Source organism: Oncorhynchus nerka, linkage group LG18, assembly GCF_034236695.1.
Source record: "Oncorhynchus nerka isolate Pitt River linkage group LG18, Oner_Uvic_2.0, whole genome shotgun sequence".
NCBI classification, from domain to species: Eukaryota; Metazoa; Chordata; class Actinopteri; order Salmoniformes; family Salmonidae; genus Oncorhynchus; species Oncorhynchus nerka.
In genome coordinates, this window is record NC_088413.1 from 61,811,274 (window position 1) to 61,830,035 (window position 18,762).

Sequence of the window (18,762 nt, forward strand, 5' to 3'; positions counted from 1 at the left end):
TCAATATTTCATGTTGTTGTTAAAAATGTAATTCTAAATTGAGGTTCCAGATGTTGTCATGGAATTATTCAATTTTATATTCAGCAGCTGATCAGTGACCTTGCACAATATTCAGATGCATATTGAATTGTTGAAATTCACAGAAAAGCCCAACTGTTTTGAATGTCAACTCCATAACAGACTGGAACCCAGGCTAGATTTCTGCAGTTATGTTTAAAATAAAATTGCTCTCTCCAGCCCACTACCCTAGCCTTAGCCAGTGGTTAAGATACGCTTACATGATATGCAAATACAATAGGTTCTATCTTCGTAAAAATAGTTGGTTCAATCAGAGCATCTCCTTTGCTGTAAAATATGATCCAATTGAAACTGAGCAAGCCAATTGACAAAGCAAACAAATGTGATTAGACTGCCAAGTACTTTTCCTCCCCCTAATTCCAAGGATGTCCCTTAGTTTATCCTCACAGGTTCCATATTGCTCATAGGATATGCCTTTCAATCAGCTGGTGTACAGTATTTCACTTTGACACTGTAGCTATAAAACAAGTAGAACTATGGACACCAGTATACCTTCTGTCTCAGTCTGGCGCCACAGTACCCTGTTCCTGTCTGGGGGCCACTTAACCTATTTACGCTCCAACTCCATCATCACTACTAAAGAGTCACTGTCTCCGACTGTAGTGGACTGATCCACAGAGCTTCTGGGCGATTCCACACCAGGAAGGCCCAAAACTATTTTTGGTATCTCCGATTGTTCTGGCATAGAAACTTAATTGGGAGGAAGGATGTTTGATATGCTTTTTACATTTGAATCACAAACCATTTCTGAGAAAATCATAATGAACGTGGCCATTGAGAGTATCTCTACTGCTTCTGCTGTCTCTAAAGAGTTTAAAACAGCAGGTCTGAGACAGGTAGCACGTCCGGTGAACAGGTAAGTGTTTCATAGCCGCAGGCAGAACAGTTGAAACTGGAGAAGCAGCACGGCCAGGTGGACTGGGGACAGCAAGGAGTCATCAGGCCAGGTAGTCCTGAGGCATGGTCCAAGGGCTCAGGTCCTCAGAGAGAGAGAAAGAAAGAAACAAAGAGAGAGAGAATTAGAGAGAGCATACTTAAATTCACACAGGACACCGGATAAGACAGGAGAAATACTCCAGAGATAACAGACTGACCCTAGCCCCCCGACACATAAACTACTGCAGCATAAATACTGGAGGCTGAGACAGGAGGGGTCGGGAGACACTGTGGCCCCATCCGACGACACATCTGGACAGGGCCAAACAGGCAGGATATAACCCCACCCACTTTTCCAAAGCACAGCCCCCACACCACTAGAGGGATATCTTCAACCACCAACTTACCATCCTGAGACAAGGCTGAGTATAGCCCACAAAGATCTCCGCCACGGCACAACCCAAGGGAGGGTGCCAACCCAGAGAGGAAGATCACGTCAGTGACTCAACCCATTCAAGTGACGCACCCCTCCTAGGGACGGCATGGAAGAGCACCAGTAAGCCAGTGACTCAGATCCTGTAATAGGGTTAGAGGCAGAGAATCCCAGTGGAGAGAGGGGAACCGTCCAGGCAGCAACAGCAAGGGCGGTTCGTTGCTCCAGTGCCTTTCCAGTGCCTTTCCGTTCACCTTCACACTCCTGGACCAGACTACACTCAATCATATGACCTACTGAAGAGATGAGTCTTCAATAAAGACTTGAGACAGAGTCTGAGGTTGAGACCGAGTCTGAGTCTCTCACATTGGTCGGCAGACCATTCCATAGAAATTGAGCTCTATAGAAGAAAGGCCTGCCTCCAACTGTTTGCTTAGAAATTCTAGGGACAGTTAGGAGGCCTGCCTCTTGTGACCGTAGCGTACGTGTCGGTATGTATGGCAGGACCAAATCGGAAAGATAAGTAGGAGTAAGCCCATGTAATGCTTTGTAGGTTAGCAGTAAAACCTTGAAATCAGCCCTTGCCTTAACAGGAAGCCACTGTAGAGAGGCTAGCACTGGAGTAATACACTGCTCAAAAAAATAAAAGGAACACTAAAATAACACATCCTAGATCTGAATGAATGAAATATTCATATACATTTTTTTTTTTTACATAGTTGAATGTGCTGACAACAAAATCACACAAAAATGATCAATGGAAATCAAATTTATCAACCCATGGAGGTCTGAATTTGGAGTCACACTCGAAATTAAAGTGGAAAACCACACTACAGGCTGATCCAACTTTGATGTAATGTCCTTAAAACAAGTCAAAATGAGGCTCAGTAGTGTGTGTGGCCTCCACGTGCCTGTATGACCTCCCTACAACACCTGGGCATGCTCCTGATGAGGTGGTGGATGGTCTCCTGAGGGATCTCCTCCCAGACCTGGACTAAAGCATCCGCCAACTCCTGGACAGTCTGTGGTGCAACGTGGCGTTGGTGGATGGAGCGAGACATGATGTCCCAGATGTGCTCAATTGGATTCAGGTCTGGGGAACGGGTGGGCCAGTCCATAGCATCAATGCCTTCCTCTTGTAGGAACTGCTGACACACTCCAGCCACATGAGGTCTAACATTGTCTTGCATTAGGAGGAACCAAGGGCCAACCGCACCAGCATATGGTCTCACAAGGGGTCTGAGGATCTCATCTCGGTACCTAATGGCAGTCAGGCTACCTCTGGCGAGCACATGGAGGGCTGTGCGGCCCCCCAAAGAAATGCCACTCCACACCATGACTGACCTACCGCCAAACCGGTCATGCTGGAGGATGTTGCAGGCAGCAGAACGTTCTCCACGGCGTCTCCAGACTGTCACGTCTGTCACATGTGCTCAGTGTGAACCTGCTTTCATCTGTGAAGAGCACAGGGTGCCAGTGGCGAATTTGCCAATCTTGGTGTTCTCTGGCAAATGCCAAACGTCCTGCACGGTGTTCGGCTGTAAGCCCACACCTGTGGACGTCAGGCCCTCATACCACCCTCATGGAGTCTGTTTCTTTCAAATGAGCAGACACATGTACATTTGTGGCCTGCTGGAGGTCATTTTGCAGGGCTCTGGCAGTGCTCCTCCTGTTCCTCCTTGCACAAAGGCGGAGATAGCGGTCCTGCTGCTGGGTTGTTGCCCTCCTACGGCCTCCTCCACGTCTCCTGATGTACTGTCCTGTCTCCTGGTAGCGCCTCCATGCTCTGGACACTACGCTGACAGACACAGCAAACCTTCTTGCCACAGCTCGCATTGATGTGCCATCCTGGATGAGCTGCACTACCTTAGCCACTTGTGTGGGTTGTAGACTCCGTCTCATGCTACCACTAGAGTGAAAGCACCGTCAGCATTCAAAAGTGACCAAAACATCAGCCAGGAAGCATAGGAACTGAGAAGTTCTCTGTGGTTATCACCTGCAGAACCACTCCTTTATTGGGGGTGTCTTGCTATTTGCCTATAATTTCCACCTGTTGTCTATTCCATTTGCACAACAGCATGTGAAATGTATTGTCAATCAGTGTTGCTTCCTAAGTGGACAGTTTGATTTCACAGAAGTGTGATTGACTTGGAGTTACATTGTGTTGTTAAGTGTTCCCTTTATTTTTTTGAGCAGTGTATGATATTTTTTGGGGGTTCTAGTCAAAATTCTAGCAGCCGTGTTTAGCACTAACTGAAGTTTATTTAGTGCTTTATCCGGGTAGCCGGAAAGTAGAGCATTGCAGTAGTCTAACCTAGAAGTGACAAAAGCATGGATTCATTCTTCTGCATCATTTTTGGACAGAAAGTTTCTAGATAAAAAAGCTGTCATTGAAACAGTCTTGATATGTTCGTCAAAACAGAGATCAGGGTCCAGAGTATTTGAGACGACTGTGCAACCATCAAGATTAATTGTCAGATTCAACAGAATATCTCTTTGTTTCTTGGGACCTAGAACAAGCATCTCTTGTCTGAGTTTAAAAGTAGAAAACTTGCAGCCATCCACTTCCTTATGTCTGAAACACATGCTTCCAGCGAGGGCAATTTTGGGGCTTCACCATGTTTCATTGAAATGTACAGCTGTGTGTCATCCGCATAGCAGTTAAAGTTAACGTTATGTTTCCGAATGACATCACCAAGAGGTAAAATATATGATGAAAACAATAGTGGTCCTAAAACAGAACCTTGAGGAACACAGACATTTACAATTGATTTGTCAGAGGACAAGCCATCCACAGAGACAAACTGATATCTTTCCGACAGATCAGATCTAAAACAGGCCAGAACTTGACCATGTAGACCAATTTGGGTTTCCAATCTCTCCAAAATAATTTGGTGATCGATGGTATCAAAAGCAGCACTAATGTCTAGGAGCACGGGGACAGATGCAGAGCCTAGGTCTGATGCCATTAAAAGGTCATTTACCACCTTCACAAGTGCAGTCTCAGTGCTATGATGGGGTCTAAAACCAGACTGAAGCATTTCGTATACATTGTTTGTCTTCAGGAAGGCAGTGAGTTGCTGCGCAACAGCTTTTTCTAAAAGTTTTGAGAGGAATGGGACATTCGATATAGGCCGATAGTATTTTATATTTTCTGGGTCAAGGTTTGTCTTTTTCATGAGAGGCTTTATTACTGCCACTTTTAGTGAGTTTGGTACACATCCGGTGGATAGAGAAACATTTATTATGTTCAACATAGGAGGGCCAAGCACAGAAAGCAGCTCTTTCAGTAGCTTAGTTGGTGTAGGGTCCAGTATACAGCTTGAAGGTTTAGAGGCCATGATTGTTTTCATCATTGTGTCAAGAGATATAGTACTGATGCTAGGTCCTGGCAGAGTTGTGCAGACTCAGGACAACTGAGCTTTGGAGGAATACACCGATTTAAAGAGGAGTCCGTAATTTGCTTTCTAATGATCATGATCTTTTCCTCAAAGAAGTTAATGAATTTATCACTGCTGAAGTGAAAGCCATCCTCTCTTGGGAAATGCTGCTTTCTAGTTAGCTTTGCGACAGTATCAAAAAGACATTTTGGATTGTTCTTATTTTCCTCAATTAAGTTGGAAAAATAGGATGATCGAGCAAGCTTTCCAAGCTAGTCGGAAGACTTCCAGTTTGGTGTGGCGCCATTTCCGTTCCATCTTTCTGGAAGCTTGCTTCAGAGCTCGGGTATTTTCTGTATTAATTCCTCCACAATAGTATTGGGCTTGCCTGTCCTAGCCACTCGGTAGTTCACCATATACATGTAAGCCATTTCTAGGCCCTTCTTATTAATGATATCTGTTGCTTTTATTACATGTCTTACTACATGAAAGTCGTCTTTATTCTCGCTCAAAAAACTCCTGTGGTTTATTTTTCAAATGGTCATGTTTCATTTCTAAATGTGAATCACATTTTTGTTTTGGTGTACCCCCGGCGGCATTGTGTGTACCCCTGAGGGTGTACGCACCCCAGTTTGGGAATACCTGGTTTAAAACAATGTCACAAAAATGTACAAAATCAAGGTTACTTTTGAGATATTTATACATTTGAGAAAAATTGTATTTCAGAATCTAGACATATGTTAGAGCACACTATAAAGGAGTATAATGACGCCAATATGTTCTCTGTATCATGTACGGTTCACGGATCATATGGTCTTACAGGAGGCACGTGTTGGTCTAAAAATGTGCCTAAAATTGCCACTTTCATCATGATTAGATATGTAACCTTCTCGCCAGGCTCGAACTTGACTCTCATGATATTAACTTAAGTAGAGTATCTGAACAGCATGGGATGTTAGGTGAGAAGGACATCTCCAATAAGAATCCCTATTGTAAACTATCTAGGGTGATGACAAATAGGGTATTAACTTCAGATGGAATGATTAAGGTTTTTGTTATTGTATACGGATATACTTTCCCATGCATTAAATTGAAACAGGAAATGACTCCACCAAGGCAACATACATAAGGTTCAAAATCTGTATTATTACATTTTCAAAGCACCACATCAAAAAAAAAAAAAAAAACTCAATGAATCATGCACAACCCATGTTCAAATGATTTCAAGCTTGCTTAACCCCGTTGGCGCGCGTTGGAGCTAAAAAAAAAAGACGACACACAAAGTCGCGAAGCACCCCACCGTTGTGGTTACTCACGACTCGTAGATATTCCCTCAGTGTAGTATGGCAGTTCCTGGCAGATTCCCTCAAAAGATCCACAGCAAGCACAGCTATCAATGCAGACAGTACTCTTTAGCAGTAACCGATATCCCATGGGAACATGAACTCGTTAATCTCTCTCGGTTTCACACGATGCTAGGCTAACCTCAAGGCTGTCCAATACCTCCACGATGAGACGGTAGCTTCAGTCTTTACTAAGTCTTTCTTAACAAAATTATAACAACTCTCTTATAAAATAAAATCGGTATTTCCCATCAAAATTCGGTATGGGTTTTGTTCTATTTTTATCATCTTCTGTTTAATTTTTCTTCACCAACGGTCATAATGTGATGTCCATCCTTTTCTCAATGTCTCTCTGCCTCTCTTTTCTTCCCAGGCATCCCAATAACCAGGTCAACTTTCCCATTGGCCACAGCTTAACAACCAACCTTATTGGTCAAACTTAAAAGTAAACCAACCTATTCACTTATACATTAAATAAATATTTCTTCAAAAGAAATGCATTAACCACATTACAATTCGGGAGCAATTCAATCCGCTTTTAAATATAATGCCAATTAATTATAACAAAAACTCAGTGCTTGGTTCTAACAAGAATAAACTCAATACTTTGGTTCTAACAAGGGTATGACATATATACAAAAAAGCATACAAAACATACTTCCTCCCAATGAAGTTTATATGTGAGAATTGCCAGAACAATCTGAGATACCAAAAATATTTTTGCGCTTTCCTGGCGTTGAATCGCCCTTCCTACTTGTATTTATGTATTTTTGTGTGCTAATGTGTGTGTTGTATCGTGTGTTCAGGTATTAAGCATTGTGTCCCCTCATCCAACAGCCAAAGCCTCAGAATGCCATCACCATTGCGGTGTCATCGCGTGTCCTCTTCAACATGGATAAAGAGCAGCAAATCTACGAACAGAAAGGCATGGAGGACTACCTCAAGTACCAGATAGAGCATGAGATGGAGCCCTTCGCCCCCGGCCCTGCTTTTCCTTTCGTTAAGGTCAGGGAAATAAAGACACACAGACAGACAGAAATACACTCAGAGCTTTGACATTGCCGACCATGTTCGTCAATGTGAATGATGTATGGTGAGAGCTTCTGTTTGACATGACCTCAGGCTCTGGAGGCAGTGAACACTCGGCTGAGGGAGCTGTACCCTGAGAGTGAGGAGCTCTTTGACGTTGTGCTCATGACCAACAGCCACGCACACGCCGGTCTCCGACTCATAAACACCATCAACCACCATCGTGAGTGCCTAATCACACACAGAGACACACACACCCATAAATATGTGCACACATGTACACAACCTGGCCATTGTGCTGTGAATGAGTACATATTTCATTCAAATTCATTGTTATGCCCTGATAGTAGGTTGGGCTTAAGGGTACCAGGAGATGAGGGCTGCTCTGGTGCACAGCCTAGTGGTTAGAGCGTTGGACTAGTAACCGGAAGGTTGCAAGTTCAAACCCCTGAGCTGACAAGGTACAAATCTGTCGTTCTGCCCCTGAACAGGCAGTTAACCCACTATTGCTAGGCCGTCATTGAAAATAAGAATTTGTTCTTAACTGGCTTGCTAGTTAAATAAAGGTAAAATTAAAAAATGAAGTTTCAGTTGATTTAAGCTTCTACACCTGCATTGCTTGCTGTTTGGGGTTTTAGGCTGGGTTTCTGTACAGCACTTTGAGATATCAGCTGATGTACGAAGGGCTATAGAAATACATTTGATTTGATTTATTCCTGCTCACAGATAAAAGTGCAGAATTTTCATGACTAATAATTAGGGATGCACCGGTATGACATTTTTGGCCGAAAAACGATACCGATAACTGATATAAAACATTATTTTTTAAGCATTCTAGTACAGTTAAAGAGTTTAATCAAAAACACACACACACGCTGACCAAAAAGTTATTTTGTTGTCATTTGCGTATGTCCCCATTACCAGTAAAACATAATCAAAACCTATTTATTTCACTTTATGTGCTGTTTCATTGTTAATTTGTCCAGTCTCAACCAGGATTTCATCATACATGTCAAGCAGTGAAGTTTCAGCTCTGTCTGTCCGTGGCCTTTCTTCCTCAGTCCGCACTGTCACTGTGTCCGTTTCCATCTTGTCCAGCTGTGTCTGTAACATTTCATCTAAACCCTGTTTCTTGTCTGCATCGAAGTAGCGGTCCTTGTACCTAGCATCGAGCATGCTGGTGACACAGTAACGAGGCTCAGAGTGAATGCCACCGAATCACTTGTTCACAGCCTCTAGTAGAGTACTTTTGTAAGTTTTAACCCCACGGTCTGTGTGGGCAGTTTTGTTGAGCAGGCGTTTCAATGCCATGACAGAGGGTATCACGTCTGCTGCAGACGCAGTTGATGATCTTATTTCTCGAGTCAGTTGTTCGAATGGCGCTAGGAGTGTTCATGTTTCCAAGTTTCAAACATGTTCTCAAATGCCATTGAAATGGCAGCAGCGTTATGAGAACCAGCACTTTCTTGCAGTACGGTTTTCTTCAGTACGAAATCCTCATCGTCCCACTGTGCTGTCAGACTCAGCATGCTCATGGGGCTGACATCGCTGGTCCAAATGTCAGTCATAAAGCTAATAGCAGTGACGCCCATAGCAAGTAGCTCATGGATATGTGTTTCAACAATACTGTTTTGGGCAACATCTGAAAAATAGTGCCTACTTGGTAGTGTGTACCGGAGCTTGAGGTGCTCGACCAGTTGGCGAAAGCCAACATAATCCTCGACAGAGAACAGTTGATTGTCAAGGGCAATAAATTACATTATCTTGGCGTTAATGGATTTCACCTTTGAGTTGTTTCGCTGAAATTTTCTTACTCTTTCAAATTATTGCTAAACTTGAACTTGTTTAGTTGTTGGAAGTGTGTGCTTAGTATTCTCAGCTTTTGTTCTGTGTAGCTCTGTATTTTTTGTGGCGTCATTACGTCATCTACCTATGTTATATAGGTATGCACGTCATCTACCTACGTTATATAGGTATGCACGTCATCTACCTACGTTATATAGGTATGCACGTCATCTACCTACGTAATATAGGTATGTACGTCATCTACCTACATTATATAGGTATGCACGTCATCTACCTACGTTATATAGGTATGCACGTCATCTACCTACGTTATATAGGTATGCACGTAATCTACCTACGTTATATAGGTATGCACGTCATCTACCTACGTTATATAGGTATGCACGTCATCTACCTACGTTATATAGGTATGCACGACATCTACCTACGTTATATAGGTATGCACGACATCTACCTACGTTATATAGGTATGCACGACATCTACCTACGTTATATAGGTATGCACGACATCTACCTACGTTATATAGGTATGCACGGCAGCTTTGACATCTGTTTTGCACATCTGCGTTAAACTAGACATCGGGCCAATGCCGATGTTGGTATTTTTAGCTAATATCGGCCGATTCCGATATGCTTACAGACTATATCATGCATCCCTACTAATAATGGCAAAACACTAATTTAAAATACATAATACGTGACATAAATAGAATACAGAACACTTGAAACATCACCGGACATTTTTCATGAAATGTTAAAATGTGATTGTAAAAATAAAATAATTTTTGGGGAAAACATTTAAGAACTAGAGTTATTATACAGTCTGATAGCAGTAGGTAGAGTGGCGTTTCACAGGCGGTTTGTGCAGGCTGTTATACAGGACAGTTTGTGGCTGTTTCTCAGGAGCCTGTTTGTGTTTCTCAGGAGCCTGTTTGTGCAGTTACCTATTTTTGGAGGGAGCATGTTGTTCAATGCATGGTGTGCACTGTCTTTCACTAGGTGCACTGCAGCCTACTCTCGCTGCTCTGCAGTGAAGGGAGCTGTGGTTGGACTGCTCCACCCCTGGAGATGATCCTCAAGGTCCTCCTCTGTACCCTGTCTAGTTGGGCCTGCTGCTTTTTACTGCATCCAACTAACAGCACTCCACCGTATCCCAGACAAGGCCTAACCAGTGTAGGGTATACTGTGACCAAATCTTCAGTGGGTAGGCCATTTCTGGCAAGAACAGTCAAAGTGCAGGGGTTTTGAGGCTTTCCTCACTGACTGCTAAACATGTGCGTCACTGAGGTTAGAGTCTAGATGAAAACCAAGATACTTGGTTGTTGTTACCACTGGTATTTTCTGTCCTACTATGATTAGTGGTGCAGGTTGTGGATGATCTCTAGAAAAACATATCCACATTTCCAGCCTTTTTCCCATTCAGGAGCATGTTGTTGGATGGGATCCACTCTTCCAGCTGCTTTGCCTTCAAGCCCTTAGAAGTGTCCTCTTGGATGCTGGTTAATGGTATGGCTCAGGACAGCCCTACATCGTCTGCATATCCAGTGCCCAGAGTGTCACTGAAGACAACTTTTTTGATGGACATCTGAAGGAGAAACGGATATGGTGAAACCATGCCCCCTTGTGGTACACCAGAGGTGACCTTTGACTAAGGGCTAAATGTGCCATTTGCCATCACCCTCTGCCTTATTCGGGTGGTGTAGCTGTGGAGCCAGGCTAGTAACCTTGGATACAGTTCAATGTCAGACAGATGTTGCAGGAGCTTTGCGTGATCTACTCAATCAAAGGCTTTGGACATATCAGCTATTAACACCCTCACCATTGTTGGTTTTCTGGAATCTGTAGCTGCCAGCCAGGAGTGTGTGGCTTTCTCAAGGGTGGCAGTAGTGCTGGACTTTATGAGATAGGCATACTGATTTGTGCACTTTTTTATGATGAAGCTCTTCTGGATTTTTCCAAGGCATGAAGTTAGAGAGATCCGCCTCCAGTCACTCTTTGGACATGGGTTTGACAATTTAGGTGTGGGGACACACATTGTCAGTTTCCCAGGCAGCAGGAACAGCCCCCTGCCAGTAGGTGGTGTTAACTATGTGTGTGATGACAGGGGCTAGATCTTCTGCATGCTCTTTTAGTAGCCAGGCTGGAATGCCATCAGGCCCACCCGCTGTACGTGGGCTGATCTGGTCAGAGCTTGCTTTATCTAGCCAATGCTGCACAGCTCAACCTGCCTTGTAGGTATGTGCAGGGGGAAGATGGCAAGACGTGTGGTGCTTGTCCACGCCTCAGCAAAGAAGCCATTTAAAACATCAGCCACGTCGTCATCTTCAGTTCCCTCAACCTGTATTCTCACTCCTGATGTTTTCTTTCATCCCAGTCCTTTGTTAATGAAGTCCCACCATTCCTTAGGGTTTCTCTTCTTTAGGTCCTGGATTTCAGTTTTGTAGTAGTTTTTCTTTGCTTCCTTGATAAGCATTTGCAGTGTTTCTGTATTTTCTGCATTTCAATATTTTCCCCCTCCATCTGTTGAAAATCTGTTTTTACTGATGGCAGCCTTTATTTTTTTTTGTCATCCAGGGCTTGTCCAGTGTTGTTGTTTTCTTATTGGCATGCATACATCAAGTGCAGTTTGAATGCAGGAGTTGAATGTCTACCCCTGTGCATTGATGATCACCACCTCGTATTTGGCAGACCAGTAAGTACTGGCCATACATCGTGCCAAGGCCTCCTGTCTGTTCTGGGTTACCAGACATCATTTCTCCCCGCTGCACCTCGCTTCTCCCTCCTGATGTTGTGTTTGGGGAGAACAGCAGACATTTGTGATCACTGGATCCGACGGGAGCAAGTACAGTGGGGGTGTTGTAGTGATTCTTCATGATTCTTCATGATCAGATCTAGGATGGAGTCCACTCTGGTCTTGTCTTTGACCACTTGTTTCATGTCTGGATGGGAGTTTGTTAGCATCTTGATGGACAGGTGATTAAAGTCCCCACACAGGATGAGACCCATTTCAGGATAGGACATGCGTTCTGCTGAAGTGTTTTCTCATTTGCCCATGGTGGATGTTAGAGTATTCCCACTACCAGAGTTGAAACTGAGCTGGGGAGTCGTTTAGGACGAAGCTGAAGCAACACACACTCAAACTCCTCTTTCTCCAGATCAGTTCTTATCTTTTCCTGCACACTGTGATTCACATACATAGATACGCCACCTCCTCTCATTCCTTATATGGACCTGTCATTTCTTCTATGAAAAAGAGAGTAATCTGGGATATTTCCGTGGACCCATGTTTCACTGACACGTCCCATGTCTGCATTTACTGATTGAAGTAGCAGTTCAAATGCATCCACTTTGCTTATCAATGATCTTGAATTAGAAACAAGCACATTCAGAGTCTCTGGGGTATTTCTGGACGTATTTGTGACATCACATAATTCAGTTAGATTCCAAAACGTTTGGCCAATCCAATGTTATCAGAGCCATGCTTAATATGTTAAAAGAGCAGGAAAAGTATGCTTTGCACCAAAAACACAACTATAAAATACAAACATTTCAAACATTGTAACACGTTACTCTTGAACAGATGATGGTGCTCTGGGTGCTCCACACAGCTGATCATTCCCATTTCCACACAGACTGTAAGAGCCAGTGTCCCTCAGAAGACACGTCTGCTTAAAACTTCACAAAAATAACTTTAGCTGTTTGGGTTTTGTCCAAATACATCATCATGATGATGTGGCTGGTGACACTTCAAGGTTACTTTCTAAATGTAATCTGTTACAGTTACTAGCTACCTGCTAACGTAACTTTTGGATTACCAGAATGTATATGGATTTGGATTACCCAAATCTGATTACTTTCAGTGACTTTTAGATTACTTCCCCTTTAGGAGGCGCAGATTAGTATCTGGCACATCTACACGGTCATAAAATCTGATTTTAAACCTAACCTTAACCACACTGCTAACCCTAATGCCTAACCCTATCCTTGAATTAAGACTAAAAAGCTCATTTATGTTTTCATACATTTTTACAATATAGCAAATTGAGACTTTGCAGCTGGCCCATCTATCAGAAATTGCACAGTTCTGCCTCAAGGATAAGACTCATCCCAATAAACATCAATCTGCTTAAAACTTCTTACGGCTAGGGGGTACTATTTTCACGTCCGGATGAAAAGTGTGCCCAAACTAAACTGCCTGCTACTCAGGCCCAGAAGCTAGGATATGCATATAATTGGTAGAAACACTCTAAAGTTTCTAAAACTGTTAAAATTATGTCTGTGAGTATAACAGAACTTATTTGACAGGCGAAACCCTGAGGACAAACCATCCAGGATTTTTTTTTGAGGTCACTCTCTTTTCAATGGGTTTTCTATGTGGATCTAGATTGCTAAGGAACTTGCTTGCAGTTCCTATCGCTTCCACTAGATGTCAACAGTCTTTAGAAATTGGTTGATGTTTTTCTTTTGAGAAATGAAGAAGTAGGGCTGTTCAGAACGAGGGTCGAGTCTAGTGTACTGTTGTGGTTGGGGGCGTGCGACCTGAAAGCTCGCTCCACTTTGTTTTCGTCCGGTATTGAACACAGTTCATCCCGTCTTAAATTGTATTGATTATTTACGTTTAAACATATCTAAAGTTGGATTAGGAAAGTTGTTTGAAATGTTTGGATCAAGTTTACTTTGTAGTCATGTTGTGCGAGTTGGAACCGGTGTTTATCTGGATCTATCGCGCCAAATAAATTGACATTTTGGAGATATTACCACAGAATTTATCAAACAAAAGGACCATTTGTGATGTTTAATGGACATATTGGAGTGCCAACAGAAGAAGATCTTCAAAGGTTAGGCACGAATTCTATCGTTATTTCTGACTTTTGTGTCGCGCCTGGTGGGTTGAAATGTGATTTTCATGTGTTTGTTTGATGGGGTGCTGTCCTTAGATAATAGCATGGTTTGCTTTCGCCGTAAAGCCTTTTTGAAATCTGACACTGTGGCTGGATTAACAAGAAGTTCATCTTTAAACCAATGTATAACACTTGTATGATTCATGAATTATTATTATGAGTATTTCTGTTTTTGAATTTGGCGCACTGCTATTTCACTGGGTGTTGTCAAATTGCCGTGCAAAGGGATCACTAAGATGTTTTAAAAGGCATTAGAATAAGACAATAATGAATATTACCAATTGAATGACATCTATTGCAGGATAAATCTATGTTACAGTTGACATAGTTGGCCATAAATGGATGCTGCACTTTACTTTATGGGTTGGTTAAGTAGGCTTCTTCTAACCCATTGCTTTCCACTACAGATAATAATATGATTAGGCTATATCTTTATATTTAAAAAAGGAGTCTGTCAGATTTCCAGTCTTTCCAATTCATTTAATACTCCCTGATCTTCAAGAATAGGACTTGGAAATATGAAAATTTAGTTTAGTCAGATTCGTTTTTGGGTTATGCTCAGGTAAAACAAAGTCTAATTATCCTAATCTGTTGTTGTTGTTTTTTGTCATGATGGACTGATGGACTCACTACCAAAAATTGGTACTTGCATGTGAAAAACTAGAAGGTAATTTTCTATTAAGAAAATAAAAGCCCCATTCATGGTCTTCATAAATTATACAAGATTTGGACCAGATGGAGCACAATACCACAGCGGAGTTTAAGAAGGGAGAAACTAAAACACATCACTTGCTGTCCACATTGACTCTATGCCCTTCTCTCTTTCCTCTGCAGAGCTCTTCATTGAGCGTTTCTGTATGACGGGTGGGAACAGTCCCATTGGGTACCTGAAGGCTTACCACACTAACCTGTACCTGTCTGCTGACCCCATGAAGGTCCGAGAGGCCCTGGAGGAGGGTAAGTGGACAGAGAGCATAGTCTTGTTAGTTACACTCTATCTAGAACCTAAAAGGGTTCTTCAGCTGTTCCCATAGGAGAACCTTTTGAAAAACCTGTTTTGGTTCCAGATAGAACCATTTTGGGTTCCATGTAGAACCCTTTCCTCAGAGTTCTACATGAAACCCAAAAGGGTTATATCTGGAACCAAATAGGGTTCTCCTATGGGGACAGCCGAATAACCTTTTTCTCTAAGAATGTACTGTCAGTCTTATCGATGGACACGTAAGACAGTTATCTAGTTGTTTAATACAGCAAAAGAAGCTTACCTTGATCAAGTGATACTGAGTAATCTCCCACTGTCTGTCTCTCTCACTCTCTCTCCCTTTATCTCTGTCTCTCTATCTCTCTCTCTCAGGGATCGCAGCAGCCACCATGTTTAATCCACCAGAGAAGAGAACAGAAGTGTCAGAGACTCAGCTGCGGGTGGCCTTCGATGGGGACGCAGTGCTCTTCTCTGACGAGTCAGAGCGCATCTTTAAGGCCCACGGACTGGACAAGTTCTTTGAGCATGAGAAGACACACGAAAACACGCTTCTTGATCATGTATGTCCACGTATCATTCTATAACACAATAGTTTGTAAATAGACAAAGCAATATAACTCTGTACTTCATATGGATGAAGGAATCTAGTGCGGGCAGAAGAGGTTTGGTGTCTCTGTCGATTTTAAGTGACACATGTTCAGTGTTTGGGCTCATCGTGCAGCAACTCCCTCTCTCTCCTTCTCTCTTCCTCTCAGGGACCACTGAAAGGGTTCCTGGAGTCTCTGGGGAAGCTGCAAAAGAAGTTCTATGCCAAGGATCAGCGTCTGGACTGCCCCATCCGTACCTACCTGGTGACGGCACGCAGCGCAGCCAGCTCAGGCACCCGGGCCCTGAAGACACTGCGATCCTGGGGCCTGGAGACAGACGAGGCCCTCTTCCTTGCTGGGGCCCCTAAGGGGCCAATGCTGGAGAAGATCCGGCCTCACATATTCTTTGACGATCAGTTGTTCCATGTGGAGGGAGCTTCGCAGCTGGGGACCGTGGCAGCTCATGTGCCATATGGTGTGGCTCAGAAACTGCCCCAGCAGAAGCCTGCTAAGGAGAACACTAAAGACTTTAGCGCTGCCACCAAGTAGTCTGGATTTCACTCTCTTCCCCAACCCAAGGGACAATAAAACAGCATTGTGTATTTGAACGAGACAATCCTTTTCAGTGCCCTCAGTTATCTGGGGAGAGAATCACATGACAATGGGAGAAGCATAGAGGGGGGGCATGCCATTTTCACCCGTGTCATGTGTCATCACAAGAGACAGTGCCAGTAGATGTAAAACAAAACGTCAAATACCGTATGCCCAAAAAGTGCTGTACATACATATCCAGATCTTGACCTACCAAGGTAAAATAACTGGAATTGTATCTAATTAACTCTGTCAGACCAGGAAAAATATAATTTTACAGCAATTCCTCAAATAGAATCTGCACACAATTGCAAGGTCTATCGCCAGTCCTGCAATAATGTAATAATACAATCACCGTAAGGTACTTAATTGTTACCCAGAAATGATTGAATATTTAGATGGAACCAGCTCCATTGGAACTTTACCATAGCATTAACGTTCCGGAAGCCATCATTTACATCCAAAAATCCACCCAAATATAGACTCTACAATAGTTGTGGAGTTTACAAATCTGTGAATTGTAGCAACATCATGATGAAACTCCAGAATCCCAAAATGTATAAATGCATTATCTCAGTCTATACAGATATTTGGCAATACAGTATTTGTAACATTGAGGGGGAGGGGTGTTTATAAACCTACAGTAGACTGTACCTGTATCATTTCAGCATATCACATTTATCTTAGGTTGAAAACATGTTTACGGAATATGTATTGCATGTTATTGACGTCATTGTTTGTTCTATTATTTTGTTTCTAATCTAGGAAACTTTTATTTAGTACCTTTGGTGTACTTTTGTTTGCTCCTCATGCAAGTTACTATATGTGCTGTATGGCTGCGTTTACAAAGACAACCCAATTCTGATCTATTTCCAATAATTGGTCTTTTGACCAAGATATTAGATATTTTTCAGAGCTGAAGACCAATTAGTGATAAAAAAGATCAGAACTGGGCAGCTTGTGTAAACATTTAGTGCAATCCTAGCTCCTTTGGACGTCCCTAGCCTAACCCCTAACCGTAACCATTCTAAATGTCCATTTAAATGGTGTAGGGAGGTCCTAAGAATCCTGGATACCCTGTCTAAACGCAGCCTATGCAATGTTAACCTAAAGTGCAAAAATGGACAACCTCCTCTCACTTTATAAACATGGGCACTGAGCCATTCTGTAAAAACATGGCTTCTGTGTGGAGATGATGGCATAATGTGTAAATTTAATGGCTTTTATATTTGTTTATTGACATTTATTCCATTCAATCATCCCATATCCTGTGTTATGATACTTGTGGTTTGTATGGTTGTGGCTATCAGTACAGCTTCATTTAGTCACATCAAGAAAAACTACAGTCTGTAGCCATGAACTACTACTGGTAGGGCCAGTCATGTATAGCCATAAGGGGCATTACTTGTTGAGTAAATAAAACACTAAAAAATCATAATACAGTAACTATTGGTCACTCTATATGTTCCGGGCCTCTTCTGATGGCATTGAGGAGTACACCACACGAGTAACTGGCTTTATCAATAAGTGCATCGAGGACATCGTCCCCACAGTGCTATGTACATACCCCAACCAGAAGCCATGAATTACAGGCAATATTCGCACTGAGCTAAAGGGTAGAGCGGCCGCTTTCAAGGAGCGGGACTCTAACCCAGTAGCTTATAAGAAATCCCGCTATGCCCTCTGATGAACCATCAAACAGGCAAAGCGTCAATAAAGGACTAAGATCGAATAGTACTACACTGGCTTCGACGCTCGTCGGATGTGGCAGGGTTTGCAAACTATTACAGACTACAAAGGGAGGCACAGACGAGAGCTGCCCAGTGACACAAGCCTACCAGACAAGCTTCCCAGTGACACAAGCCTACTAGACGAGCTAAATAACTTCTGTGCTCGCTTCGAGGCAAGTAACCCAAACATGCAGTACAGCTTCATTTAGTCACATCAAGAAAAACTGCAGTCTGTAGCCATGAACTACTACTGGTAGGGCCAGTCATGTATAGCCATAAGGGACATTTTGGTGACCTGCATGAGAGCATCAGCTGTTCCGGACGACTGTGTGATCATGCTCTCCTCAGTAAGACCTTTAAACAGGTCCAATTTCGCAAGGCCGCAGAGCCAGATGTATTACCAGAACGTGTACTCTGAATATGCGCTGACCAACTGGCAAGTGTCTTCACTGACATTTTCAACCTCTCCCTGTCTGAGTCTGTAATACCAGCATGTTTCAAGCAGACCACCATAGTCCCTGTGCCTAAGAACACTAAGGTAACCTGCCTAAATGACTACAGACCCGTAGCACTCACGTCTGTAGCCATGAAATGCTTTGAAATGCTGGTCATGGCTCACATCAGCACCATTATCCCAGAAACCCTAGACCCACTCCAATTTGCATACCTCCCCAACAGATCCACAAATGATGCAATCTCTATTGCACTCCACACTGCCCTTTCAGACCTGGACAAAAGGAACACCTATGTGAGAATGCTAATCATTGACTACAGCTCAGTGTTCAACACCATAGTGCTCTCCAAGCTCATCACTAAGCCAAGGATCCTGGGACTAAACACCTCCCTCTGCAACTGGATCCTGGACTTCCTGATGGGCCACCCCCAGGTGGTGAGGGTAGGTAGCAACACATCTGCCACGCTGATCCTCAATACTGGAGCTCCTAAGGGTTGCGTGCTCAGTCCCCTCCTGTACTCCCTATTCACCCACGACTGCATGGCCAGGCATTACTCCAACACCATCATTAA

The 18,762-nt window shown here is 43.0% G+C and overlaps 1 protein-coding gene across 1 annotated transcript; it reads left to right on the plus strand.

Moving 5' to 3' along the window:
- Positions 1–839: 839 nt before the first annotated feature.
- LOC115146500 (cytosolic 5'-nucleotidase 1A-like) lies at positions 840–17,444 on the plus strand. Its single transcript, XM_065003357.1, has 7 exons — positions 840–934; positions 2,857–2,947; positions 6,948–7,115; positions 7,233–7,362; positions 14,681–14,803; positions 15,201–15,388; positions 15,584–17,444. The coding sequence occupies exons 1-7, from the start codon at positions 840–842 to the stop codon at positions 15,962–15,964; spliced, it is 1,176 nt and encodes a 391-aa protein (XP_064859429.1). The 3' UTR covers positions 15,965–17,444.
- Positions 17,445–18,762: the final 1,318 nt, after the last annotated feature.